General features: G+C 42.0%; 1 protein-coding gene and 1 pseudogene across 2 annotated transcripts in view; both read right to left on the bottom strand.

Moving 5' to 3' along the window:
• The window catches only part of svep1 (sushi, von Willebrand factor type A, EGF and pentraxin domain containing 1), a 241,255-nt gene that overhangs the window by 149,910 nt on the left and 66,351 nt on the right, over positions 1-24,994 (bottom strand). For both annotated transcript variants that reach the window (XM_043716221.2, XM_043716218.2), the window contains exons 4-6: positions 5,261-5,419; positions 4,612-4,791; positions 1,304-1,483 (exon numbers count right to left, since the gene is read on the bottom strand). In XM_043716221.2, coding sequence (XP_043572156.2) covers positions 1,304-1,483; positions 4,612-4,791; positions 5,261-5,419 — 519 coding nt within the window. The remainder of the gene's footprint in view (positions 1-1,303; positions 1,484-4,611; positions 4,792-5,260; positions 5,420-24,994) is intronic.
• Positions 8,326-23,649, bottom strand: LOC148151855 (uncharacterized; annotated as a pseudogene).

Below are 24,994 nucleotides of genomic sequence, written 5' to 3' on the forward strand. Positions count from 1 at the left end.
TCTGGACTAATGATCTCCAACATGCTCAATCTTTCCTGATACAAATAACTCATGGAATATAAAATATTAGGTATTGTTGCCCAGGAATATAGTATTAAATTGCAAGTTTCTGTTAATGCAGGTGAAATAAAATGTGAAATCCTTGACAAGATATTCATCAGTATTGGAAACAGAGAAGGAAAGGAAGCAAAACAAATCTTGCACTCAGAATTCCATTATCTCCTGGGGCATTGTGCTCCATGTGCTCAAAGATTTGTGGTTAAGAAATCGGCAGGTTCACTGACGTGGAAACCCATGACAGAGATTCATGGCTGCTTTCATATGAGCAGGGAGAAAGCGAGGACAGCAGATGCTGGAGATCAGAGTCGAGAACGTGGTGCTGGAAAGACACAACAGGTCAGGCAGCAACCGAGGAGCTGGAGAATCTACGTTTCGGGCATAAGCCCTTCATCAGGAAGGGTTCTGATGAAGGGCTTATGCCCGAAACGTCGATTCTCCTGCTTCTCAGATGCTGCCTGAGCTGCTGTGTCTTTCAGCACCAAGCTCTTAACCTTTTTACGGGCAGGTCAGGTCACTGAACTATAGAAGCTGTTGCTCATGTTGAAGGTTGTTGCCGTGATCCTCTATAAGTGCTGGAAAGCACAAAGCTTAGTGTGGCAGTGGACAATACTTCCTGGTCTAACGAGAAGAGTTTCATGTAGTTAACAAGATATAGTTTATTGCAAGTCCCAATTAGTCATTGATTACATTCATAGAGTCATGTGATAGACATTGTTACAGAAACTTTGAGGAGAATCAAATGTCCAGTGTCATTCATTCAAGATTGTAAAAACATAGAAACTAAGTGCAGAACAACACCATTAAACCCTTCAAACCTGCTGATTCTGTACTTCTATGACATATCATCATGCTCTATACCCCTAGATTTCTTTAATATCCGAGAAGATGGATTTTCTTTTTGAATATATTCAGTGACTTTGGCCTCCACAACCTTCTGTGGCAGAATTCTACATGTTTACTACTCCTTGAAGAAACTTTTCCATGTCTCAACCTTAAATGGCCACCTCAATATCCTGAGACTGGTGCTTCTGGTTCTAGACCTCCCACAAACGGACACCTCCTCCCTACATCTGGTCTGTCCAAACCTGCTAGAATTTTATATGTTTCAATCAGAAGCCCCTCATATTCATCTACACTCCAGTGAATAACAGGCCAGGGGCAGTGAATAACATTAATACAGTACAGTCAGTTGATAAGGAAGTGAATGCTCTCCTGCCAACTGTGATTCATTCACCGGACTTACCTACGCATTTGGGCACCTTCCTATCCCACAGCATGTTCACCAGGCAAGTGAGCTTTGACCTTCCCTCCAACACGTAGCCTTTGTTGCAGGTCACGTGACAAACAGTCTTGTAGGATGTGCCATCGGCCGAGCAGTTTAGCGATCCGTGCTCAGGCTTCCGTAATCTGGGGCAGGAGCGAACTACACAGAATGGGAGCAACAAACAGAAAATAAATTGCAAGCTGCTTAAAACACAATCAGTTGAATTTTCCTTCTTTGAGGGACCTCCACTTGGAGTGGAGCATCTTTCCGACTCAATCACGTTCCACTCAGCTCATTATGTTCATAAAAACCCCAATATTATGCGCAAGAAGTATTGACCCTTCAGGCTACACACTTCAAAGGCTCCTGGGCAGCACTTCACTCTTTGCAATCCAAGAGTACCACTCTACCTTGGGGCTCATCATCACTACCCAACGATGTAGAGGTCAGAGACCACAGGTTAAGCCACCCTTCAGTGATAGCTCCCTAGAGATTTTCCTGAAGGCTGGCCAGGAGGGAGGGAAAGCTCTTTTCCCCCGGACGGCAACAGGAGCCACCTCGACTGACAAAGAGGGCCTGGCCAAAGGTGACCACAGAGGTCAGTGCCCATGAGAAGCTCAAGAGAAGCTGCTGCCAGTGCCATAGAAGGATCGAGAATCTGCTGCTTTCTGCCAGGATATGTACCAGTGTCTGATCAATGTTTTATGCCCCCTGTGAATGGAGAGTCATACTAACTCGAAATATTATCTCTGTTTCAATCTCCACAGATGCTGCCTCATCTGCTGAGTTTCTCCAGCACTTTCTGCTTTTGTCACAGTAACTTTTCTGGTTGGGTTAAAATATCTGCCTTAGAAAGTCAGTTGACTGGACCCAATGAAGACACTATGTCAAAGTGAAAAGAGAGGCTCTAGATGAGTGCCCACTGTCAGAAGTACAAAATAGATTGGACCATTTGCACCCCAATGGCATGGATACTAGAAGCTGTTGGCATCAGAATATTGTGAAAGCATCTTAGCAGATTGCATCCCTTCCTTTGAACTGTTTTCATAACCAGCATAAAATTCAGAAAGCAGAACACCACAGTTAATGATAAATTGTTGACAGCAATCTCTGGGGGTGTTACAGTTGAAACTTAAGGACTTCCCTTGTCTAAAATTGATGATGATTTTCACTCATTAGTTACAGTTAAAAAATATGCCATACAAATATTTAATGTCAATTAAAATGAAATTGGTCCAAAGCATTAATGGTATTATTTTCTCTCTTCATTAATGATTATTTTGGAGATAATTGCCTCGAAATCAGGCAGTGCAGTTTGGGTGGGCAGGGAAGTTTTTAAAAAGTAGTATGTGAATGTCACTGATAAGGTCTGTATTTGTTCACTAACTGCTTTGAGAAGGTGGCAGTGAGCTGTTGTCGGTGTAGGAGGGTTAATGGTAGGTACACCCACAGTGCTGTTAAGAACAGAGTTCCAGGTATCTTTCAAGGTAGTGGAGGTCACGTTTTTGAAAAGTGCTGTTGGTGGAGACTTGCTTGGCATGTTGCACGTTGATGGTGAGGTCTGATCTAGTTGTGCTGGTTGAAGGCACTGTGGGACCTTTAACACAATCTGAAAGGGTAGGTAGAGTTCCGTAGGCAGGAGGATCGATAACTAGGAAACAGACTGAAAACAGTTGGAGGAGAAATGGATTTATAGAGCAAGATAGGAGTTGGATTGTCTAAATGTAGAAGCAAATTCAATGGTGACTTTCAAAAGGAACCTCTTACATCTCTAAGGGAGACAACACGGACAAACTACTTTCAATAGCTCTAAGAAAGACTCGTTGCCAAATTTACTATTCTCTTGATCCTTGGAGCTGGATGTACAGCTGAAAATACGTTGGATCCTGTACAATTCCAGACTTATGTAGAAATTACCCAGGAAGGTTAACCTTTGAAAGGGCAATTCTCCTGCTAGCCAGGATACTTACAAATGTCCCTGTCTCTAAGGTATAGTTCGGGATTTGGAACAGTTCCGCAGTACTAATCTGGATAACTACTCATGATCCATTCTGCACAGAATCTCTAACACTCCAGATAAGTCCTAAAACTACCAACTTACCTTACCTTTGGATAATTTCTCAGATCTGACTTACAATGTGGATTCTATTGGAACAGTCACAGATTGCCAATGCTCATAGGCTACATTAGAGTTAATCTTCACAGGAGTCACACCCCATTCTTACAGCAATAGCTGCCATAGTTTTAAAGTTCAAAAGCCACTTTGAAAAGATACAGTGAGATGTAAGCAAGGTGTTGGAGAGTGAGAGGAAGAGTGACTGGTGGATGAGGAGGTGGGTGGCAGGTGAGGGAGCAGGATAACAGAATGGCCACAGGGCAAACTGGAAGGTGGCTGAGTGTGTGTGCAGTCAGGTGGGGAAGGGGGTGAGGGAAATGGATAACAAGTGGGTGAGGGGAGTATAGGGTGTCAGGTAAGTAAGGGAGCAGGTCGTCACATGATGAGGGGCAGAGTGGTAGGTGGGTAGAAGGCTTGGTATAGGCTGGGATTCGTACATTCAAGAGGTGTCCACATGGGAAGGGTCTTGGGTGCCTGGATTGGTGGTGTCGGTTGGGGGGAATTGGATATCAGGGTTGAAGTATGGCCTGGTGTTCAGGTGGGGAAAGGATCAGGAGTCAGGGTGGGGACAAATGGTTGAGAGTTTGGGTTGGGGAATATTCAGGAATCTGGGTTGGGTGTCTGCAGTAGAAGGTGCAGTATGAATTATTGGGAGGTGTCAGTGGTATATTTACCCTGGAGTCGATGTGGGTTTAAATCCCTCTAACATTTCCCAGGATTACTCGGATAAGTAGGTTGAATCTCTTCGAAATTTCCTGCTCTAACTCAGAGATGAGTAATATTCAGAGGCACCTGGGTAGATGATAATTGCCAATTAGATGATGCAACTTCCTAGTCAAACCATGTGTAGTCAGTGTGAAATCTCCCTCAGGATGTCTGAAGGACCCTCCCTGATGAGTATCTGTTGGGGTACATCCAGTCTCCAACTGTCCAGGGGCCTGAGACCTCGGCCAAGAGCCACCTAATCTCTGGTTCTACAGCTTGAAGTCTTCAGGATCCTTCAACAGATATTTGATCATTATGGAGATAATGTTGGTCACATAATCACTCTCACTCGACAATAAAAGGAACTATCAGCTCAGCAATGTGATATCCTCCATTAAGCAGAAAGAATAAGCAAGAAAAAAGGCAATGTAATTCAGAATCAGAAGAGTTGGATTTTTATCATTACCTCTGCATTTGGCGTCCAAGCCTGACCATAAACTGTTGGATTGACACAGACGAATGCTGCTTCCTACTAGGTCAAAGCCCAGTTTACACCGGATTCCACAGGCAGAATTGTAATAGTTGTTGCATGAATTCTGGATGAAGTATCCATTCTCAGGTGGCTGCAACTTGGGGCACTGGACCACTACTCGTGCACAGAAAGAAAGATTAACACAACACATCACTCTATTCAGTGCCACTGAACAATCATTAGCTCATCACCTCCTTCTACTGCCCCTTAAATAGTTGTGAACATGCAACGTATCTGGAATTACACTCATTGTAAAACTGGATTGTGTTGCCTACTCAATAGGAGATTACTTCATGAAATCAATGAAATTACAGAGGAACAGTTTCAGCAAACTTACAAATCACATCCCAATTTTACACCAAGCAGCACATTAAAGATCTAGCTGACTATTTACCTCAATATGATAACATTGGCTAGAATCCAATAGGATTTTTTTATTGGGTGTTTCCCACTGCAGTGACCCTGAGAATTGAACTTTCCATTTCTATTGCCTTCAGACAGAGTTGGCAACCCCTTATAATCTGGATATCGAGGTAACAGTTTTCCCGAAGAGTTTTCTCTCTTAACCCTCCTCGTGACTCACTTTGACATGTGTGTCCTATGAGTTTGAATCCTTCCTTACAAACACAGTCCTTGAATGAGGTGCTCCCTGGTAGGGACGTATAATTCTCATCAGGACAGTGTAGGCAGGTGCTGATTCCACCAGGCTTTGCTTCCACCTTGTATGTACCAGATGGACAAGCTAGAGAAAAGGAACACACAATGGGAATGTTAGAATTCTGCACAACCTGCATATTTACAAACTTTAGTAGGTACAATAAGCAATTAGCAACAAAAGTGAAAAATGAGTCTTTATTGCAAATGTGTTGGAGTATAACAGTAAGGAAATGTTGCCGCAAGGATTTGATGAAATCACCTTTGGTTTAGTGAGTGCTGTTTTTGTCTTCTCATGTAAGGAAGCATACTTGCAGTCAGTGTCCAAGCCTGAGCAGAGGCTGTTGGATTGATACAGAGGAATGCTGCTTCCCACTGGGACAAAGCCCAGTTTACCCTGGATTCCATAGGCAGAATAATACATAGGGTTGATTGATTGTCTGTTGGGATGTGCGTGTTGTCCTGTGAGTAGAGATTGAGAGCAACGAGCCTAATTTCTCAAGGGGGTTTCAGAGCAAAAGATGCTTTCATTGTACCATGTAAAATTCTTGGAAAGCCTACCAGAGCTGAGAGGTTTTTCCTAAACTTCACGTCTCATTAAGTTAATGTGCTTCTTTCAAACTGTTGGTTTTATAAACAAGTAACAATAAGATTTCCCCAGTGCCAAGTTTAGAGTGATAACGATTGACAGTTTGTTAAACAGTGGGTGTTCTACAATTAAAATAAACCCCCATGTTGAAGAATGCTGCTGTGTAATTGATTCCAGACCCGATGCATCTGACTTCTTATGGTAAGCTATTAAACTGAAGAGTGTGTATGTGTGTGTGATTTGTTGTGCTTGCTGAATCAATCTTAAATATGTACTCAATACGTTGTTATCTTTACTCATAGATCAACAGGTTTTTTTTGACTTGATTTGAACTTGCATCCAAAATGGCAAAGCTGCCTTAGGGAAAAGAAAAATGATTTTGAAAACAAATCTGTGATGAACCCAACGTAACTAACTTCATTTTGGAAACTTGGGAGAGTTTCATCTTTGCTCCAGATTTTGTTTTTATTTTCACCTTTCACAGAACCTCAATAGCACCATGCAATGAGCTCCCTATAGTGTATCACTGACCAGCTGCTTGTTCAAGCCAGATACTTGATCTGCTGACCAAAACCATTCCGAATAAAGGGAGGGAGGATTGTTCACACAGGTTCACTGATGTGCAACTCCTGAGTGGCCTTGTGTAGTAATACCCTATTGGGGAATTGCCAATTACTATTTCATTATTTTCACAAAACAAAATTGATGACCCAACCTTGCACATGTTGGCATAGGGAGAAAAGTGGTCACAAGCTTACATTAAAGGGAACTTTGTGCTTTGTTGTTTTACAAGATGGAATTATCATGTACTCCCATTCATCCTGATAGGAAAACTTTCCATACTTTAATTTATTATTAGCTTAGAATTAGGAAAATAGTTCCATTGATCGACCAGTTCAACTGTGCTAATTTTATTTCCAGTGCAGAAAAAAAATGCAGTGTGCAACTTGTAAACTGAAACATGTGTTCTAAAATGAAAATGTCTAAAAGAACACAAGGCAATTTTAGTAGCATATGAAAGGGGTATCCTTGGCACTAGCAACTGTGATCCTATTGTAGTATTGAGTCAGGCCAACAACATTTGCCTTCAATTAAAGTTTTTTTTGTCAATACAACATTGGTTCTGTGTCAAATGAGCTTTGTCGCAACCTGGAGCAAAACAATGTTGCTCTCATGACCCGAAAACATCCACATGGAGTGACTTTCAAAGTTATTAGAAAACAAAAACACAACATTCTCTGCAATCCTGTCAGCTTGATTCATTGTGCAAACATTTCAAATAATTACACTGGAGTATGAACAATTTGTTTTCCAGAGCTGGGACTGAGATGGAATTTAATGCCAGTAAAAGCAAGCATGAAGGAGAAATTAAGAATTTAGTCCATAAACTAATGCCGAAGCCTTGTTAGACCAGGCCACAGAGACTCCAGGACACCTCCCCCCCCACCCCACACACACACACACGCACAAAAACATACATAAATGCTACATACATGCATACACACACATATCCACATGCACAGATACACAAGAATGAGCATTTACGCATTATCCATGGATAAACTCATGGATGTCTACAAATGTGCATTTGCATGTACATGCACAAACCTTCACATGCTCAGAAACAAAAACAGAAATTGCTGGAAATGCCCAGCAAATCTGGCAGCATCTGGAAGGAGAAATCAGAATTAATGTTTTGGGTCTGGTGACCCTTCCTGGTAATCACATGTGTTCATTCATGCATGCACATGCATACAAAAACATGTATATGCACACACAAATCTCCAGGTACACATGCATGCAGACATAGCTATATGCACACACATGTTCACATGTATGTGGACAGGCATATACGTAACATTGGAATACACATTCATCAATACTTGTTAGGGTGGATTGGCCATGCTAAATTGCCCAATATGTTAGTCAGAGGGAAATGGGTCTGGGTGGGTTACTCTTCGGAGGGTCGGTATGGACTTGTTGGGCCAAATGGCCTGTTTCCATACTGTAGGGAATCTAATCTAACCTAAAAAAGTGTATGTACATATGCACACATAATCCCACAAACCCATACAATCACACACAGATCCCTTGACTTGCACAGCATAACACAAATATTAACACGTACTTGCAACATGTAGCTTAAGTTATGTTGTGTCCAATTAGCAGCATTGTTTCAAATAATATCTAACGGCTGTCCGAACATAACCCATAAAGAAATTTCACCAAAGCATGCTCATGTATATCTGATCATTATTTTACAATACGATTCAATCCTGTGCAGAAAATGATCAGAAAATGAAACCCTCAATACAACTACAGATAAGTTAATAGAAAGCAGATAACACTTTACCCAAACATTAAAGAATACTAATGTCAGCAATTTATTTTTATAAGTCCTTCCTTCAAATTAGTTTTGCAGCCTCAATTTCTGTGACAATAATCTGGACAATTTTAGCACCAATTGTACTGTAGTGGAAACAATCATCTTCAGTTCCTGAGGAAGCACCTGAGAAGGTGAATACTTTACTCCAGTTTCTCTGTTCAATGAGCAAAACGAAAGGTTGTGTAATTTCCATGTCTCTCAACTGTGGCAAAAGCAATGCAGTACATTTTGTAAGGCTGCAAGATGGACCACTGCAATACTGGGCCTTTCACTAACACCCCAGGAAATAAATCGGTCTCAAGGACAGACCATGAAGAATTCACTGAGGGAATTACCAATGGTAAATTTAAGAAAAATAGAGAAAAATACGAAGTTGATGAATATTTCCCCACTAGGTGCATAAAGAAACATCAGGCAGGATAAGTTGTTGTCTCATGTGACATCCAGTCTGGTTGTTTGTTATAGATCATTCTGAAAGTCTGTGTTCTATTGGCTTATTGCACTTTGTAAGCTACAGACCATGATGTTTGAGGTTCCAACATTCTTTGCATTGTAGATGGTTAATCAGAAACCTCTCCCACTATTACCATTTGCTATTGACATGTGTTGAAAGAGTTTGCCAGTTACTGATGCTCAACCAGTTTGGCTATGTCATGGGCACACTGTTGGCCATCAAAATCTTGGTAAGGGTGGGAGTGAGAGCACTTGGACCCAGGGCTTCTGACTCAGAGGGAGAATGCTGCTCATTGTGCTACAAGACCTCCTAGAATAGAAGAATACGAGTCTAAGTCATAGTTGTATTCCTGTTTAGGGACATGGTTCCATTTCTTTCTTCACTTCTCTCATGGGGACTTTGGCTGCATATTAATTGTTCCTCCCACAGACTGTCATCACTGCCCCTCAGGTCACACACTGAGCCACTGGTCAACTACTGTCTTGATACTTCTCTGCCAAAGGCATGTTATCACTCCAAAATCATCTCTGGTCCAGCTGTCGTTAGCCTTCAAAACATCCTCACACTGCAGCTCTCTCCTAGTTCCAGGAATAAACTCAAGCTCAATGTTTTCATCCAGAGAGCACAAACAATTCTCTGTGGATGCTGAATTTGTTATCTCCATCTCACTCTCTGTCAAACACAACTGATTGAATGCACTTAGCATTAAATTGTTTTGGAAGTTGTTGGTTCATTAAATCTTAGATCAGCACCTCAGATTCATTTATTGTGAGCAAAATGAAGTATTACTTAAAAAAATACAAAGTTGGCCAAAGTAAAGAAACATGCTAATAGATGGCCCAGGAGGTTGTTTATGGGTGGCCTTGGACATGGTGTGTGGTTTCTGATGTTTACTGAGATTCTGCTCTCTTAACTATATTAGAGTCTAAATTATACTTTGGTATATGATGAGTTACCTTAGTGAATGGCACTACAGATGTGGACAAGTATTTTTCCCTCTTGTCTCCACTGGTTTTATGATGGTGTTGGGTAGTAAAGAAGTAGTGAATCTTGTATCCCTGTCTCAGTAGCAGCAGAGTTCAGTTTCAAACTTGGGTGGAATATTCAGTTGTGGTATTAATTAAATGTGACTTCACATTGTCATGTATTTTATACTGTATCTCTCAGAAAATTCAGAGACAGCACTAGTCTCTAAACCTATTTACCAAGAAACCTATTTACATGAACATGCTTACAGCTCAGCTTATAGTACTTTCTGTGGTGTGTTTACTTAGCTCAGACTCTACACACAACCAATCAACTATACTGAGCACAGATTAGTTATCAGACTCTCATAATTGAACACAGAGCAATTGAGCCATTGAACACTACACAACCAGCACATGTCTGTTAATAGGACCTGAGTAAGAACAAACAGTCATTGGTTCGACCAGCTTCCTACACAGCATCTAGATATCGGTCAGATATGGTGCCATGGAGAATGTTCTTTTCTATAAGTCAGAAAGTTGCAGATTCAAGACTTATTCCAGACACTTAAATTGAGGCGAACACTGTACTGCAATACTAAGGTGGGTGCCATATTTTGCCTGAAATATTAAGTTGAAACCTTGCCTATTCCTGTCAGGTGAATGTGAAATATCCCAATGCATTGTTTGTATGTTCTATCTTCCAAGTTTCTATGTTTTCAACTGATGAGTACTCCCTGTGTTCTGGCCAACATGAATTCCTCAAACAACATGATATTATCTAACCCTGATTAGATATTTCCCTGGGTGTATCAGCTGCATGCAAATTATCTGCCACCTTTTCTTCATTACAACAATGACTGTATTTCATTGCCCCTGAAGTTCTTTTGAGGCTGTAAAAGGTAATCCACATATCACTCTATGTTAGTGAGTTTTGAGAAGATCTGTACCTCAGGTTGAGATTCTGTATGTAAGTTTGCTCACTGAGCTGGAAAGTTCATTTTTAGATGTTTCACCACCATACTAGGTAACATCATCAATGAGCCTCCAGTGAGGCAATAGTATTAGTGACCCACTTTCTATTTATGTGTTTAGGTTTCCTTGGGTTGGTGATGTCATTTCCTGTGGTGATGTCAGTTCCTGTGGTGATGTCATTTCCTGTTCTTTTTCTCAGAGGGTGGTAAATGGGGTCCAAGTCGATGTGTTTGTTGATAGAGTTCCGGTTGGAATGCCATGCTTCTAGGAATTCTCGCGCATGTCTCTGATTTGCTTGCCCTCGGATGGATATGTTGTCCCATTTGAAGTGGTGTCCTTTCTCATCTGTATGTAAGGATACTGGTGAGAGTGGGTCATGTATTTTTGTGGCTAGCTGATGTCCATGTATTCTGGTGTCTAGTTTTCTGCCTGTTTGTCCAATGGAGTGTTTGTCACAGTTCTTGCAAGGTATTTTGTAAATGACATTAATTTTACTTGTCTGTATAGGGTCTTTCAAGTTCATTAGCTGCTATTTTAGTGTGCTGGTGGGGATGTGGGCTACCATGATACCAAGAGGTCTGAGTAGCCTGCCAGTCATTTCCAAGATGTCTTTGATGTAGGGGCGAATGGCTAGGGTTTCTGGATGCATTTTGTCTGCTTGTTTAGGTTTGTTGCTGAGAAATCGGCAGACTGTGTTCATTGGGTACCCATTCTTTTTGAATATGCTGTATAGGTGCTCTTCGTAGTTCCTCAGTGCTGCAGTGTGTGTGTTGGCTCAGTGAAATAATGTTCTAATGCAGCTTCGTTTGTGGGTGTTGGGATGATTGCTTCTGTAGTTCAGTATTTGGTCTGTATGTGTTGTCTTTCTGTAGACGCTGGTTTGAAGTTCCCCATTGGCTGTTCACTCTACTGTGACATCTAGGAATTTGTTATTGTTTTCCTCCTCTTTCGTGAACTTTATGCCAATAAGGATATTATTGATGGTCTTGAAGGTTTCCTCTAATTTGTTTCGTTTCGTGATGACAAAGGTGTGATCCATGTAACGGACCCAAAGTTTGGGTTGGATGGTTGGCAGAGCTGTTTGTTCGAGTCTCTGCATTACTGCCTTTGCTAAGAGTCCTGATATCGGAGACCCAATGGGTGTTCTGTTGGTTTGTCTGTAGGTTTTGTTATTGAAAGTGGCGTGGGTGGTAAGGCATAGGTCCAGTAGCTTGATAATGTTGTCCTTGCTGATGAAGTTGGTGGTGTTTGGTGTATGCGTCTTTGGTTCTTCTAATAGTATAGTCAGTGTTTTCTTGGCCAGGTTGATGTTGATGGATGCGAACAGGGCTGTTACATGAAAGGAGACCATTATTTCATCCTCTTCTACCTTGGTGTCTTTGATGGTATTCAGGAATTCTTGGGTGGAGTGGATGGAGTGTGTGAGTCTTCTACTAAGTGTTTTAGTCTTTGATGTAGCTCCTTGGCTAATCTGTAAGTTGGTGTTCCGGGTAGCAACATGATGGGTCTGAAGAGGGCTCCTGGTTTGTGAATTTTGGGTAACCTGTAGAAGAGTGGTGTGTTGGATCCATCTGGTTTTATTTATTGGAAGTTTGTCTTATTTAATTCTCCAAATTTCTGAGAGCATCATGGTAGCCCACAAACCCACCAACACTCTAAAACAACTTGAAAGACCCTACACAGACAACAAGCAAAACTAATGTCATTTACAAAATACCTTGTAAGAACTGTAACAAACACTACATTGAACAAGCAGGCAGAAAACTAGACATCAGGATACATGAACATTGACTAGCCACAAAAAGACATGACCCACTATCACTAGTATCCTTACATACGGATGAGGAAGGTCACCACTTTGACTGGGACAACGCATCCATCCTAGGACAAGTCAAACAGAATCACGCATGAGAATTCCTAGAAGCATGGCATTCCAACCCAAACTCTATCAGCAAACACATCAACTTGGACCCCATTTACCACCCTCTGAGAAAAAGAACAGGAAATGACATCACTGCAGGAACTGACATCACCATAAGAAATTACATCACCAACCCAAGGAAACCTAAATACATAAATAGAAAGTGGGTCACTAACACTAGTGCTTCACCTGAGGCTCACTGATGATGTTACCTAGTATGGTGATGAAGCATCTGAAAATGAACTTACCAGCTCAGCGGGCAAACGTACATACATTACTATACGTTGTCTACACCAAACATGAACAGCAAAACTCAAGGATGCAGTAGAGGCCTAAATTGGACGAGCACAGAAATCATGAGGGAAGTTAAGTAAGGACATCATGCAGGAATTTGAAAACACAAAACATAAATATCAAATGGAGAGATTGTGATGGCTTCCACACTGAAGAAGAATGAAATTAGATAGACAGCAGACCAAGCTTAAACCCAGAGAATCTCATTTCTCAGGTGAATATTATGAAGCATAGTTTGATGACCTTTAGGGATCAGGCAGCTTTTGAGCAAAATATTTTCACAAGAAATTATAGAGAGTTCACTCCATCAATGGGGTAGGTTATTTATGACTGGTGAGATCTATTTCTGTGCTGTTTAGATTGGTAACTTTGGAAACAGGAGAGCCAAGGGACCTATGAGTAAAAATGTTGGCTCTTCGTTCCTGAATATGTCTACACTTTGTGGTTACTTATAGTTCCAGGCTCAACAGCATTAAGTACCTCTGGGCTTTATCTACCACTGCATGAAATGAAAGCAAAGTTTTATTAATAAATTGCTATTATAAATCAATTGCACTGAGGTAAGGTCCAGAAATGTGCACATTGTGCATGAGCTTTGTAAGCGAAGAGCATGAACATACCAACTGTATTCAAAGGTCCACACTGCAGTGTAAACCAAGTTGTTCCTTAGGCTTGTTCACATAACAGCTTAAGACAAAGGAGAAGAATTAGGCCATTTGGTCGATGAGTATGCTCCACTATTCAATTATGGCTGATATGTTTCTCAACCACATTCTCCTGCTTTTGTCCTGTAACCCTTGATCCCCTTACTAATCAAGAACATATCTATATTTGTCTTAAATTCAATGACTTGGCTTTCACAGCCTTCTGCGGCAATGTGTTTCACAGATTCACTACTCTCTGGCTGAGCAAATATCTCTTCATCACAGTTCTAAAGTGACATCATTCAGTCTGAGGTTGGGCCCTTGGGTGCTCATCTCTCCTAGTAGGGGAAATATCACCTCCATGTCCGCTCTATTCAGGCCTCTCAGTGTTCTGTAAATTTCAATGAGACTCCCTCCTCATCCTTCTAGACTCAAATGCTCCTCATACAACAAGCCCGTTTCTCCCCAGGATCATTCTTGTAAACCACCTCTGGATCACCTCCAAAGCAGCACATTGTTCCTTGGAAATGGGGTCAAAAGCTGTATACAATATTCCAAATGCAGTCTGATCAGAGCCTTATAAAGCCTTAGCTCTACTTCACTGCTCTTGAATTCTAGAGCTCTTGAAATGAATGCTAACATTGCATTTGCCTTCCTAACTCTCAACTGAATCTGCTTGTTAACCTGAAGAGAATCCTACACTAGGACTCCCAAGTCTCTTTGTGCTTCAGATTTCCAAAGCCTTTCCTATTTAGGAAATAGTCTACCTCTCATTTTTCCACATTATATTCCATCCGCTACTTCTATGCCTACTTGCCTAATCTGTCTAAATCCTTCAGTAGCCACTCAAACTCCTCAACCCTACCTGTACCTCCACCTATCTTTGCGTCATCTGCAAATTTAGCAACACCGCCCTCAGTTCCTTCGTCCAGATCATTATTGTATGATATGAATAGTTGTGGTCCCAACACTGACCCTTGTGGAACTCCATTAGTCACTGGCTGCCATCCTGAAAAAGATTCTTTTATCCCCCCTTCTCTGCCTTCTACCAATTAATCCTCTATCTATGCCAGTACCAAGTCCCGAACACCATGGACTCTTATCTTATTTAGCAGCTACCTATGCGGCACTTATCAAAGTCTTTCTGTAATTCCAAATCGTTCACACAGAGGGTGGTACGTTTACGAAATGAGCTGCCAGAGGAAGTGGTGGAGACTGGTACAACTGCAACATTTAAGAGGCATTTGGATGGGTATATGAATAGGAAGGGTTTGGAGGGATATGCGTTGGGTGCTGGCAGGTGGGACTAGATTGGGTTGGGATATTGGGTCGGCATGGATGGGTTGGACCGAAGGGTCTGGTTCCATGCTGTACATCTCTATGTCTATGACTCTAGGTCCGTTGGCTGACCATTGTTTAACTTGTTCATTACCTCCTCAAAGAATTCTAACAGATTTGTAAGTCATAACCTCCCCTTGATGAAGCTGTGCTGACTCAGCACTATTTTGCCATGCACTTCCAAGCACTCTACAATCTCAGCCTTAATGAAGGGCTCTAACATTTTTCCAGCAAATGAGGTCACGCTAACCAGTCTATAATTTCTTGTCTTCTGCCAACCTTCTTAAACAGTTCTGACCGCCCCTGACTCTAGTGATTCCTGCAAGATCGCCACCAATGCCTTTACAATCTCAAATCCTGGAGTGAGGCCCAATGGTTGGGGTGAATTATACACCTTTAGACCTTTCAGCAACCCCATCACCTTCTCTTTAGTGATAGCCGCTACACTTACCTCTACCTTTTGACTTTCTTGAAGCTCTGGTATGCTCCTCGTCTCTTCCATCACTGATGTAAAGTACCTTTATTCTCCACTATGTCTTCAGCCTCATTTTCAATGTCTTTTTCTTGTCTATTCTATTCATTTTCAATGTCTATTCTTGCATCTCTCTTACCTTTTATATATCTAAAAAAAAACTCTTGCAATTGTTTTCTTACATTATTAGCTGGCTTACTCTTATATTTTATCTTCTTCCCCATTACTGCTTTTTCTTCAGTTCTGCTCAGCTAGGCTTTTTAAAAAATATTTTTATTGAGAAATGATTTCATTTTTATAAAATTACAAAATTACAACAACAATAAACTAACAATAACACTAGTCTACATATGTAAAAAAGGAATATAAAAAAACAACAAAATAAAACAAAATTACATTCATGTGCAAGAGAAACAGTTCAGTTGAGGTAATAAATAAATAAATAACACCACTCAGCGCAATGAAAAAATATCTCCTGACCTTCAAGAGCATTGAATATAACGCCTGCATTTATTCGAAATTCTTCCTCTCGGGTACCAAGTTCGCTAAACCAGATCGTCATGGCTACGCAACAGCCCAAATTAAAATGGCAGACAAATCTGCATCTAGGTAATCCAAACTGGGCTGCTATGTCTTATAAAAATTTTCAGTTTTTTGGTGCACCATATTTGTAAGAAAGTTCAGGGGATATGTTCTATGATTAGTCTACGCCAAGCCAACAGGCCCAGGGGGTTTTCAGACACCCAACACATCAAAATATTTTTCCTCTCACAGAGGCACGGTGACACCGTGGTTAGCACTGCTGCCTCGCAGCGCCAGAGACCCGGGTTCAATTCCCGCCTCAGGCGACTGACTGTGTGGAGTTTGCACGTTCTCCCCGTGTCTGCGTGGGTTTCCTCCGGGTGCTCCGGTTTCCTCCCACAGTCCAAAGATGTGCAGGTTAGGTGAATTGGCCATGCTAACTTGCCCGTAGTGTTAGGTAAGGGGTAAATGTAGAGGCATGGGTGGATTGCGCTTCGGCGGGGCGGTGTCGACTTGTTGGGCCGAAGTAATCTAAAAATTACTGTAAGTAATCTAAAAATCTAAAGAAAGTAAGAATATTAAGAAGTCTTCTCCTATGAGCATCGAAAGAAGATAAATTGAGCAAGCCCAGGAGAAGAGAAATCGGGTCCATCTTAACTTCGGTCTTCAAGACCCTCCCTATTACTTCTGCCACAGCACTCCAATATGTACGAAACGTATGGCAGGACCACAGATAGTGAGTGAGAGTACTAGTAATTATTTTACACTTGGGGAACACTGAGGATACTCCCACCTTCAAGTTCAAGTCTCGGTCTAGGGCCAGGTGGACCCTATGAAGAATCTTCAGCTGCATGGCATGTGTCCTATTACAGATTGAAATCTTTCTTGCACTTTCACAGATATCCCCCCCATGTCTCAGAGGAAATCTCAACTCCTAACTCTCTCTCCTAGACCTCACATCATCACTCAATATCATCTGAGGGACCATTCCCCAACAGATGATAAAGAGTACTAACTGAGAGAGTGCTCTTGGCATACAGCACCCTCTTCTCTGTATCAAATCTGTAAGAGTCAGTCCTTTTTGACGTTCCTTTTTGAATGAAATCCCTAATCTGAAGAAAATGAAAAAATGTCTCTGCCAGATAATTCATACTAGCGGCTTATTTGGTCAAAAGTTCCAATGCTTCGCCCTCAAATAAGTCACCCAAACAGGAAACCCCCTAGCTGCCCAGAGTTTGAACCTGGGTCCATTATCCCTGGCCAGAACCTTGGCATACCAATTACAGGGATAAGAAAATAAGTTTTAGATATATTCCCCTCATTCTACCGCATTGCCCTCCATGCCTTGACAGTATTAATAATTATTGGATTACGACAGCACTCCACAACTGTTGTCACTTTATCTAAGAACAACAGGCCAATAAGGGGACATTTTCTCTAGGAGGCACAAATATCCAACCATATTGATGCCGGGTACTCACTCACAAAAGATAAAAGGGAGCTTAATTGATATCTTCTAATATCTGGGAGGTCCACTCCCCCCAGCCCTTGGGGCAACTGCAATTTGGCGAGCTTAATAAGGGGCCACCTGTGGTGCCAGATAAAAGAACTAAACCAGCCGTTAAGTCACCTAAATATTTACCTGGGAAAAACAAATCCAGGGAAGCATTCACATAGGGTATAGCAAACGAGAAAGGGCATTCGTTTAATAAGGGCTACTCGGCCTAACCAGGATATTGGAAGAGTCTCCCTTCTTTGAAGATTTTGCTCAATCTTGTCAAGCAAGTGGATAAAATTAGCCTTAAATAATTGATTGAAAACGGGAGTAACAAAAATACCTAAATAAAGAAAACCCCTCTGACCACTTAAAGGGAAACCATGATTTGCCCTCAACATCAGATATTCCCCCAAGACCCCACTATAGGCATAGCCCCCAATTTGGAAAAATTAATCCTATAGTCCAAAAAAGAGCCAAATAAATTAATACATTGTATTAAATGGCGTGCAGAAACTACTGGGTTCGGCAGAAAGATAAGAACTTCATCTGCATATAATGTGATGTTATGTGTGTTTGATCTCACTTCTGGGGCAGTTATGTTAGGATGCCTACAGATAGCCTCTGCCAGCGGCTCAATCATCAACGTAAAAAATGGAGGTCAGATGGGAAAACCTTGCCTACTGCCCCTACAGATACTAGAATTACTAGATCTTACACCATTAGTGAGAACTGCAGCCAGAGGATCAGTAAAAAGGACCCTTTAAACACCTAATAAAGACTACCTAGACCAAACCATTCCAGGGTGTAAAAAAGATATGGCCACTCCACCTGGTCAAATGCCTTCTCTACATCTAAAGAGATCACTAATCCCTGAACCAATCACTGCTGACAAGCTAGGACTATATCGAGTAATCTCCTAACATTGTTGGAGGATCTGCAACCCTTTATAAAACCCGTCTGGTCCTCTTTGACAGTGGAAGACAACACCATTTCCAGCCTTAATGCAAAAATCTTGGACAAAATATTATAATCAGAATTTAAAAGCAAGATGGTCCTATAAGAAGCACAATTGAAATGTGGAGATTATTCAAGGAACAGCTACTGCGTGTCCTTGATAAGTATGTACCTGTCAGGCAGAGATGAAGTGGTCGAGTGAGGGAGCTATGGTTTACTAAAGAAGTTGAATCTCTTGTCAAGAGGAAGAAGAATGTTTATGTTAGGATGTACAAAGTTAAAAATCACAACACCAGGTTATAGTCCAACAGGTTTAATTGGAAGCACACTAGCTTTTGGAGCACCACTCCTTCATCAGGTGACACTATCACCTGATGAAGGAGCAGTGCTCCAAAAGCTAGTATGTTTCCAATTAAACCTGTTGGACTATAACCTGGTGTTGTGTGATTTTTAACTTTGTACACCTCAGTCCAACACCGGCACCTCCAAGTTATATTAGGATAAGATGTGAAGGCTCAGTTAGGGCGCTTGAGAGTTACAAGTTAGCCAGGAAAGACATAAAGAGAGAGCTAAGAAGAGCCAGGAGGGGACATGAGAAGTCGTTGGGAGATAGGATCAAGGAAAACCTTAAAGCTTTCTATAGGTATATCAGGAATAAAAGAATGACTGCACAAGGTTTAGGGCCAATCAAGGATAGTAATGGGAAGTTGTGCATGGTGTCCGAAGTGAAACGGGAAGCGCTAAATAAACATTTCTCATCAGTATTCACACTGGAAAAAGACAATGTTGTTGAGAGAATACTGAGATACAGGCTACTAGACTAGATGGGTTTGAGGTCCACAAGGAGGAGGTGTTAGAAATTCTGGAAAGTGTGAAAATAGATAAGGGCCAGATGCAATTTATCCTAGGATTCTCTGAGAAGCCAGAAGGAGATTGCAGAGCTTTTAGCTTTGATCTTTGTCATCATTGTCTACAGGAATAGTGCCAGAAGACTGGAGGATAGCAAATTTTTTTTAGATTAGATTACTTACAGTGTGGAAACAGGCCCATCGGCCCAACAAGTCCACACCGACCCGCCGAAGCGCAACCCACCCATACCCCTTTAACCTAACACTATGGGCAATTTAGCATGGCCAATTCACCTGACCCGCACATCTTTGGACTGTGGGAGGAAACCGGAGCACCCGGAGGAAACCCACGCAGACACGGGGAGAATGTGCAAACTCCACACAGTCAGTCGCCTGAGTCGGGAATTGAACCCAGGTCTCTGGCGCTGTGAGGCAGCAGTGCTAACCACTGTGCCACCGTGCCGCCCAACTGTTGTCCCCTTGTTCAAGATGGGGAGTAGAGACAGCCCTGGTAATTATAGACCAGTGAGTCTTACTACAGTTGTGGGTAAAGTGTTCGACAAAGGTATGAGAGATAGGATTTATAATCATCTAGAAAGAAATAAGTTTATTGGGGATAGTCAACATGGTTTTGTGAAGGGTACACTGTGCCTCATAAATCTTATTGAGTTCTTTGAGATGGGGACCCAACAGGTAGATGAGGGTAAAGTGGTTGATGTGGTGTATGTGGATTTCAGTAAGACGTTTGATAAGCTTCCCCACGATAGGCTATTGCACAAAATACAGAGGCATGGGATAGAGGGTGATTTAGCAGTTTGAATCAGAAATAGGCTAGCTGAAAGAAGACAAAGAGGGTGTTGGTCGATGGGAAACGTTCATCTTGGAGTTCAGTTACTAGTGGTGTTGCGCAAGGATCTGTTTTGAGGCCACTGCTGTTTGTTATTTTTATAAATGACCTGGATGAAGGATGGGGTTAGTAAATTTGCAGATGACACTAAGGTCGGTGGAGTTTAGTTAGTGCTGGAGGATGTTGTAGGTTACGGAGGGACATAGATAAGCTGCAGAGCTGAGCTGAAAGGTGGCAAATGGAGTTTAATGTAGAAAAGTGTGCGGTGATTCATTTTGGAAGGAATAACAGGAATGCAGAGTACTGTGCTAATGGTAAGATTCTTGATAGTGTAGATGAGCAGAGAGATCTCATAGAACCCTGAAAGTTGCCACCCAGGAAGGCATACAGTGTGTCAGCTTTTCTTGATAGAGAGATTGTGTTTTGGAGTCACGAGGTCATGCTGCAGTTGTACAAAACTCTGTCACAGATGTGGAAGCTTTCGAAAGGGTGCAGAGGAGATTTACCAGGATGTTGCCTGGTATGGAGGAAAGGTCTTATGTGGAAAGGCTGAGGGACTTGAGGCTGTTTTTGTTAGAGAGAAAAAGGTTGAGAGGTAACTTAATTGTGACATATAAGATAATCAGAGGGTTAGATAGGGTGGACAGTGAGAGCCTTTTGCCTCGGATGGTGATGGTTAGCACTAGGGGACATAGCTTTAAATTGAGGGGAGATAGATAATAGGACAGATGTCAGAGCTAGTTTCTTTACTCAGAGAGTAGTAAGGGCGTGGAATGCACTGCCTGCAACAATAGTAGACTTCCCAACTTTAAGGGCATTTAAATGGGCAGTGGATAAACATTTCATATTCCATGGAAATGCAATAGTGTAGGATAGATAGGCTTCAGATTGGTTCCACAGAATGGTGCAAGATCGAGGTCTGAAGGGCCTGTACTGTGCTGCAATGTTCTATGTTCTAAGCACAGTCCTCCAGTGTCTTACCTTTCTTAAGGATGAGGGAGATATTAGCCTCTTTGATGGATGGCGGGAGGCAATCATGGCTGTACGGATAATTGTACATGTTCATCAATGGCCCTGACAATATATTTATAAATTCTTTGTAGAATTCACTAAGGAGACCATCAGGGCTGGCGCCTTTCCACCTTGAAGCTGTGTCACTGCCTCCTGTACTTCTTGCACTGTTAAAGGGGCATTAAGGAGAGGCGCCTACTCGGAGGTCACTCGTGGAAGATACAGGTTCCTAAAAAAGAACTCCATCTTAGCCCACAGCCTTCCGTATGGTATACAATCCAGAGTAAAATCTTCAAAATACAACACTGATCTTCTCAGAATCACATGTAAGAGATCTAGTCCCTTGTCTGATTGAGGTAATAGATTGGAGGGAGTTCATTTTCCTAGCCAGATATTTGCCCTGGCCTATCGCCATGCTCAAACTACCTTTTCTTTGCAAAGGAAAGTTCCTTCCTCGCTGTCTGTGTGAGCATGGAATTCAAGGTGGATCAAAGAGCTGTGACCCGCTGCAACTTAGCCACCAATGGCCTATCAAAATATGCCGTCTCAGGTGTCTTCAGTCATGCCTGGAGCAGGCACTGCTCCTCTCCTTTCTGCTGCTTCCGACTGGCAGAGTAAGAGATAATTATCCCCTAGCATAAGCCTTGGCAGTCTCCCAGACAATTGACAGGTTGCTAGCTGTATCCGAATTAATGGCCAAGAATGCTTAAAACTCATTAGAAAAATACTCAATGAACTTACTGTCCTTGAGAATAAATGTGTCCATTCGCCAGTGCCATGAACCTGCTACGTTGCCCTTAATCTAGACCACTAAATCTACTGCCGTGTGATCAGAAATGGTGCTATTCACAATTGCGCAATACATCACCAAATCCAACAAAATAACGTGGGGGCTAGGAAAAGATCAATCCTAGTATGACACTTGTGCAGATTAGAAAAAATGTAAAGGGTGGAGATGCCTCCAAACAACCATCAGTCCCAATTCCATACATAAACCAACTATTTGCTTAGATTGCAGAGAAAGTTTTTGGGCGGGGGAGGGGGGGGGGGGGGGGGCTTTGGCCATTCTATCCACCGTGGGATCCATGAGACAATTAAAATCTCCCCCAATAATAAGGGTGATCAATTTGGAGAATGCATCTATCAGAAATATAAGGGGGACAATAAACATTCAAAATACAGTTCTTTTCACCATATGTTAAGGCTTTAAGAATTACAAACAGCCCATACTCATCTTTAATATGATCTAGTAACTTAAATGGGAGATTCTTCCAAACAAGTATAGGCACTCAGCTACTCTTAGTATTGAAGGATGAGAAAAACACCTGATCAAACCCACCCTGGTCTAATTCCTTATCATCAAGGTGAAGTTTCTTGCAAAAGGGCAATATCAACCCTCCCCTTTTTAAACTCGGGAGTATCTTTTTCCTCTTGACTGGTGAGTGACTCCCCTTAATGTTCCAGGTACACCACTTGAGACCACGATTAGCAATGACCCTCTACAACAACCTTTGAACTCCCGAGAGGAAGAATTCACCGAGTATAAATGAAGATAGACTCATGGAACCTAAAAACTACGCACACTAAAACTATTACAGCTAACAAACTAACAGAATTTTCAAAAACTACATCCACAAAAAAACTAACAACCTAATCCAAATACAAAAGGCACTTAATAAGGGACTCTACCCTTTGTCCACAGGGGACGCATACACATCTCCCGTCACTCCTTCCAGCTTGAGCCTCACCCCAAACTCAAGCAAAAGAAGAAAAAAAGTAATGTTAATAAAGAAGTTAAAAGTGAGCACCCTATCCATCTCCAACTATACATTAACTGCAATTAATATTGGAAAAAATCCAACAACACTTTCTTTAAGAAAAGGAGAAGTACAAAAGAAAAAGAAAAAAAATCCTTTAAACCATCCAGTCTACTTTAAAGGTTCCAGATACGTTTGGAATCATTTGAGCATACAAACCCATCATAAGTAAAATGAAGCAACTGACAGAGTACTCAATACCAAGGTCCCTCAGTCTTCTCTTCATCTCATCAAATGACTTCCTTTTACGGATCATGGCTACAGAAAGTTCCTGGAAGAACATTATCTTGGATCCTTTGTAAATCAAGGCCTGTGGATCCTTCCCCTGCATTCTGGAAGTGTCCATTACTCTTTGCTTGTCCCTGTAGAGTTGGAATCGCACCAGGACTGGGCGGGGGCCTGCACACAACAACCCAGTGAATTCTGTCACCTTTCATCCAATCTGCCTCGGCCTCCTGGCCAAGAAATTGCGGGCAGACAGTCTTCAAAAAACCGTACTGGCTGCTCACCTTCCACTCCCTCTGGCAGCCCGACCACCTGGATAATCTTCCTCTGACCTCTGTTTTCGAGGTCATTGACCTGTTCTATTAAGGCTGGGACCTGCCCCTCGAGGCCCTGGATCTGCTCCGTTGAGGACTCGATCATGGTCTCCAAAGCTGCGATCCGCCGTTCTACCTCCTCCATTTGTTTTCCAAACCCTTCCGGCTCCTGCTTGTGTTTGTGCAGCATGGTCGAGATCAGTTCCAGCCTGGAGCGACTCTCCTCGATCGATGTGTCAATCATCTCCTGGAGCTTCACGAACTCTGCAGCCAAGGTCTGTTGGGTAAATGATTCCAACGGAGCTGCGGAGGAGGCTGAAGCTGCAGTCACAGTCGCAGTCGCACACACGTGTCCGATGCTGCCGGGGAATGTCCAGTGTGTTGGGAGTTACCCGAACCTTTACTTTTAGTCATCTTCCTTTGCTAAACAACAGTTTATAACGATTCCACCAACATTTAATTATCAAATTTTCCCGAAATAAAAAGTTGGGTGGGTAAAAGCACCACTTTACCTGAATTGTAGTTCAGAGCTCAGCAGGGCAGACCCTTCAGATCACCGCCATCTTGTATTCCCCCACCCCATGCTGGTTTTTAAAGGCTTCCCAATCCTCTGACTCATCACAAATCTTCACCACATTGTACGCTTTTTGTAAGGTTCTATCTTTGGGTTTTGCTCTCAAACACCCAAGTCAAATAATATTGACTACATTTACAGCGTCTACGGCAGTCAGGATCTGGATTGTCTCGTCACTTCTTTTCTTCAATTAAAGAATAACAGATATACTCAGCATCTCCTAATGCAGATTTCCAAACTCTTGAATCATCCTTGATTTCAGTCTTCCACACCTCAGGAAACAGAAATCTGTAACTGATTCCCTGAGGAGCTGCTGAGGCCAAGAGGAAGGAAAATCAATTGAAAATTTCAACGCTGCAGTTTGTAGATTTTAGTTGATCGTGTGGTATTAACAGTCATGAAGCAAAGGAGGCAGATCGAGTTAAAACACAGATCAGCCGTCATCTAACTAAATGGCCATGATATGGAGATGCTGGCTTTGGACTGGGTTGGGCAATATCGGAAGTCACACAACACCAGGTTATAGTCCAACAGACTTATTTGAAATCACAAGCTTTCAGAGGCACAGTGAAGAGAAGCACCCAGGCACAGAATTATAGACAGAGAGATCAAAATATTGCACAAATGGAATGAATGGAATGTCAACAGGTTGAACAACAAGTCTTTGCAGGTGATCAAGAGTGTCAGACAGTGTGAGTAAAGTGTCAACAGCTGCATAGCAAGTGAAGGGATGACCCATGATCTAATTAATTGAGGCAAAGAGATCATTACAAAAGATTAAAAATGAGGTGGTGCTGGAGACAAACCAAATGGTTGAAATAACATGATAGGTATAAGAGTCGCATGCTGAGGGTCTAACCAAAGTAGCAAGCAACCCAAAATTGTATGAACTAATTAAGATAGAGAGATCATTACAGTTATCAAGGTGATGGTATTAAAACAGGACAGTAAGGAAGATTTTACAAACACAGAACAGTATGGTGCAGTTACATGTAGTGTGACATGAACCCAAGAT

This window comes from Chiloscyllium plagiosum, unplaced genomic scaffold (assembly GCF_037043375.1).
Source record: "Chiloscyllium plagiosum isolate Xiang-an unplaced genomic scaffold, Cpla_swu_hap1 HiC_scaffold_2, whole genome shotgun sequence".
Classification (NCBI taxonomy): domain Eukaryota; kingdom Metazoa; phylum Chordata; class Chondrichthyes; order Orectolobiformes; family Hemiscylliidae; genus Chiloscyllium; species Chiloscyllium plagiosum.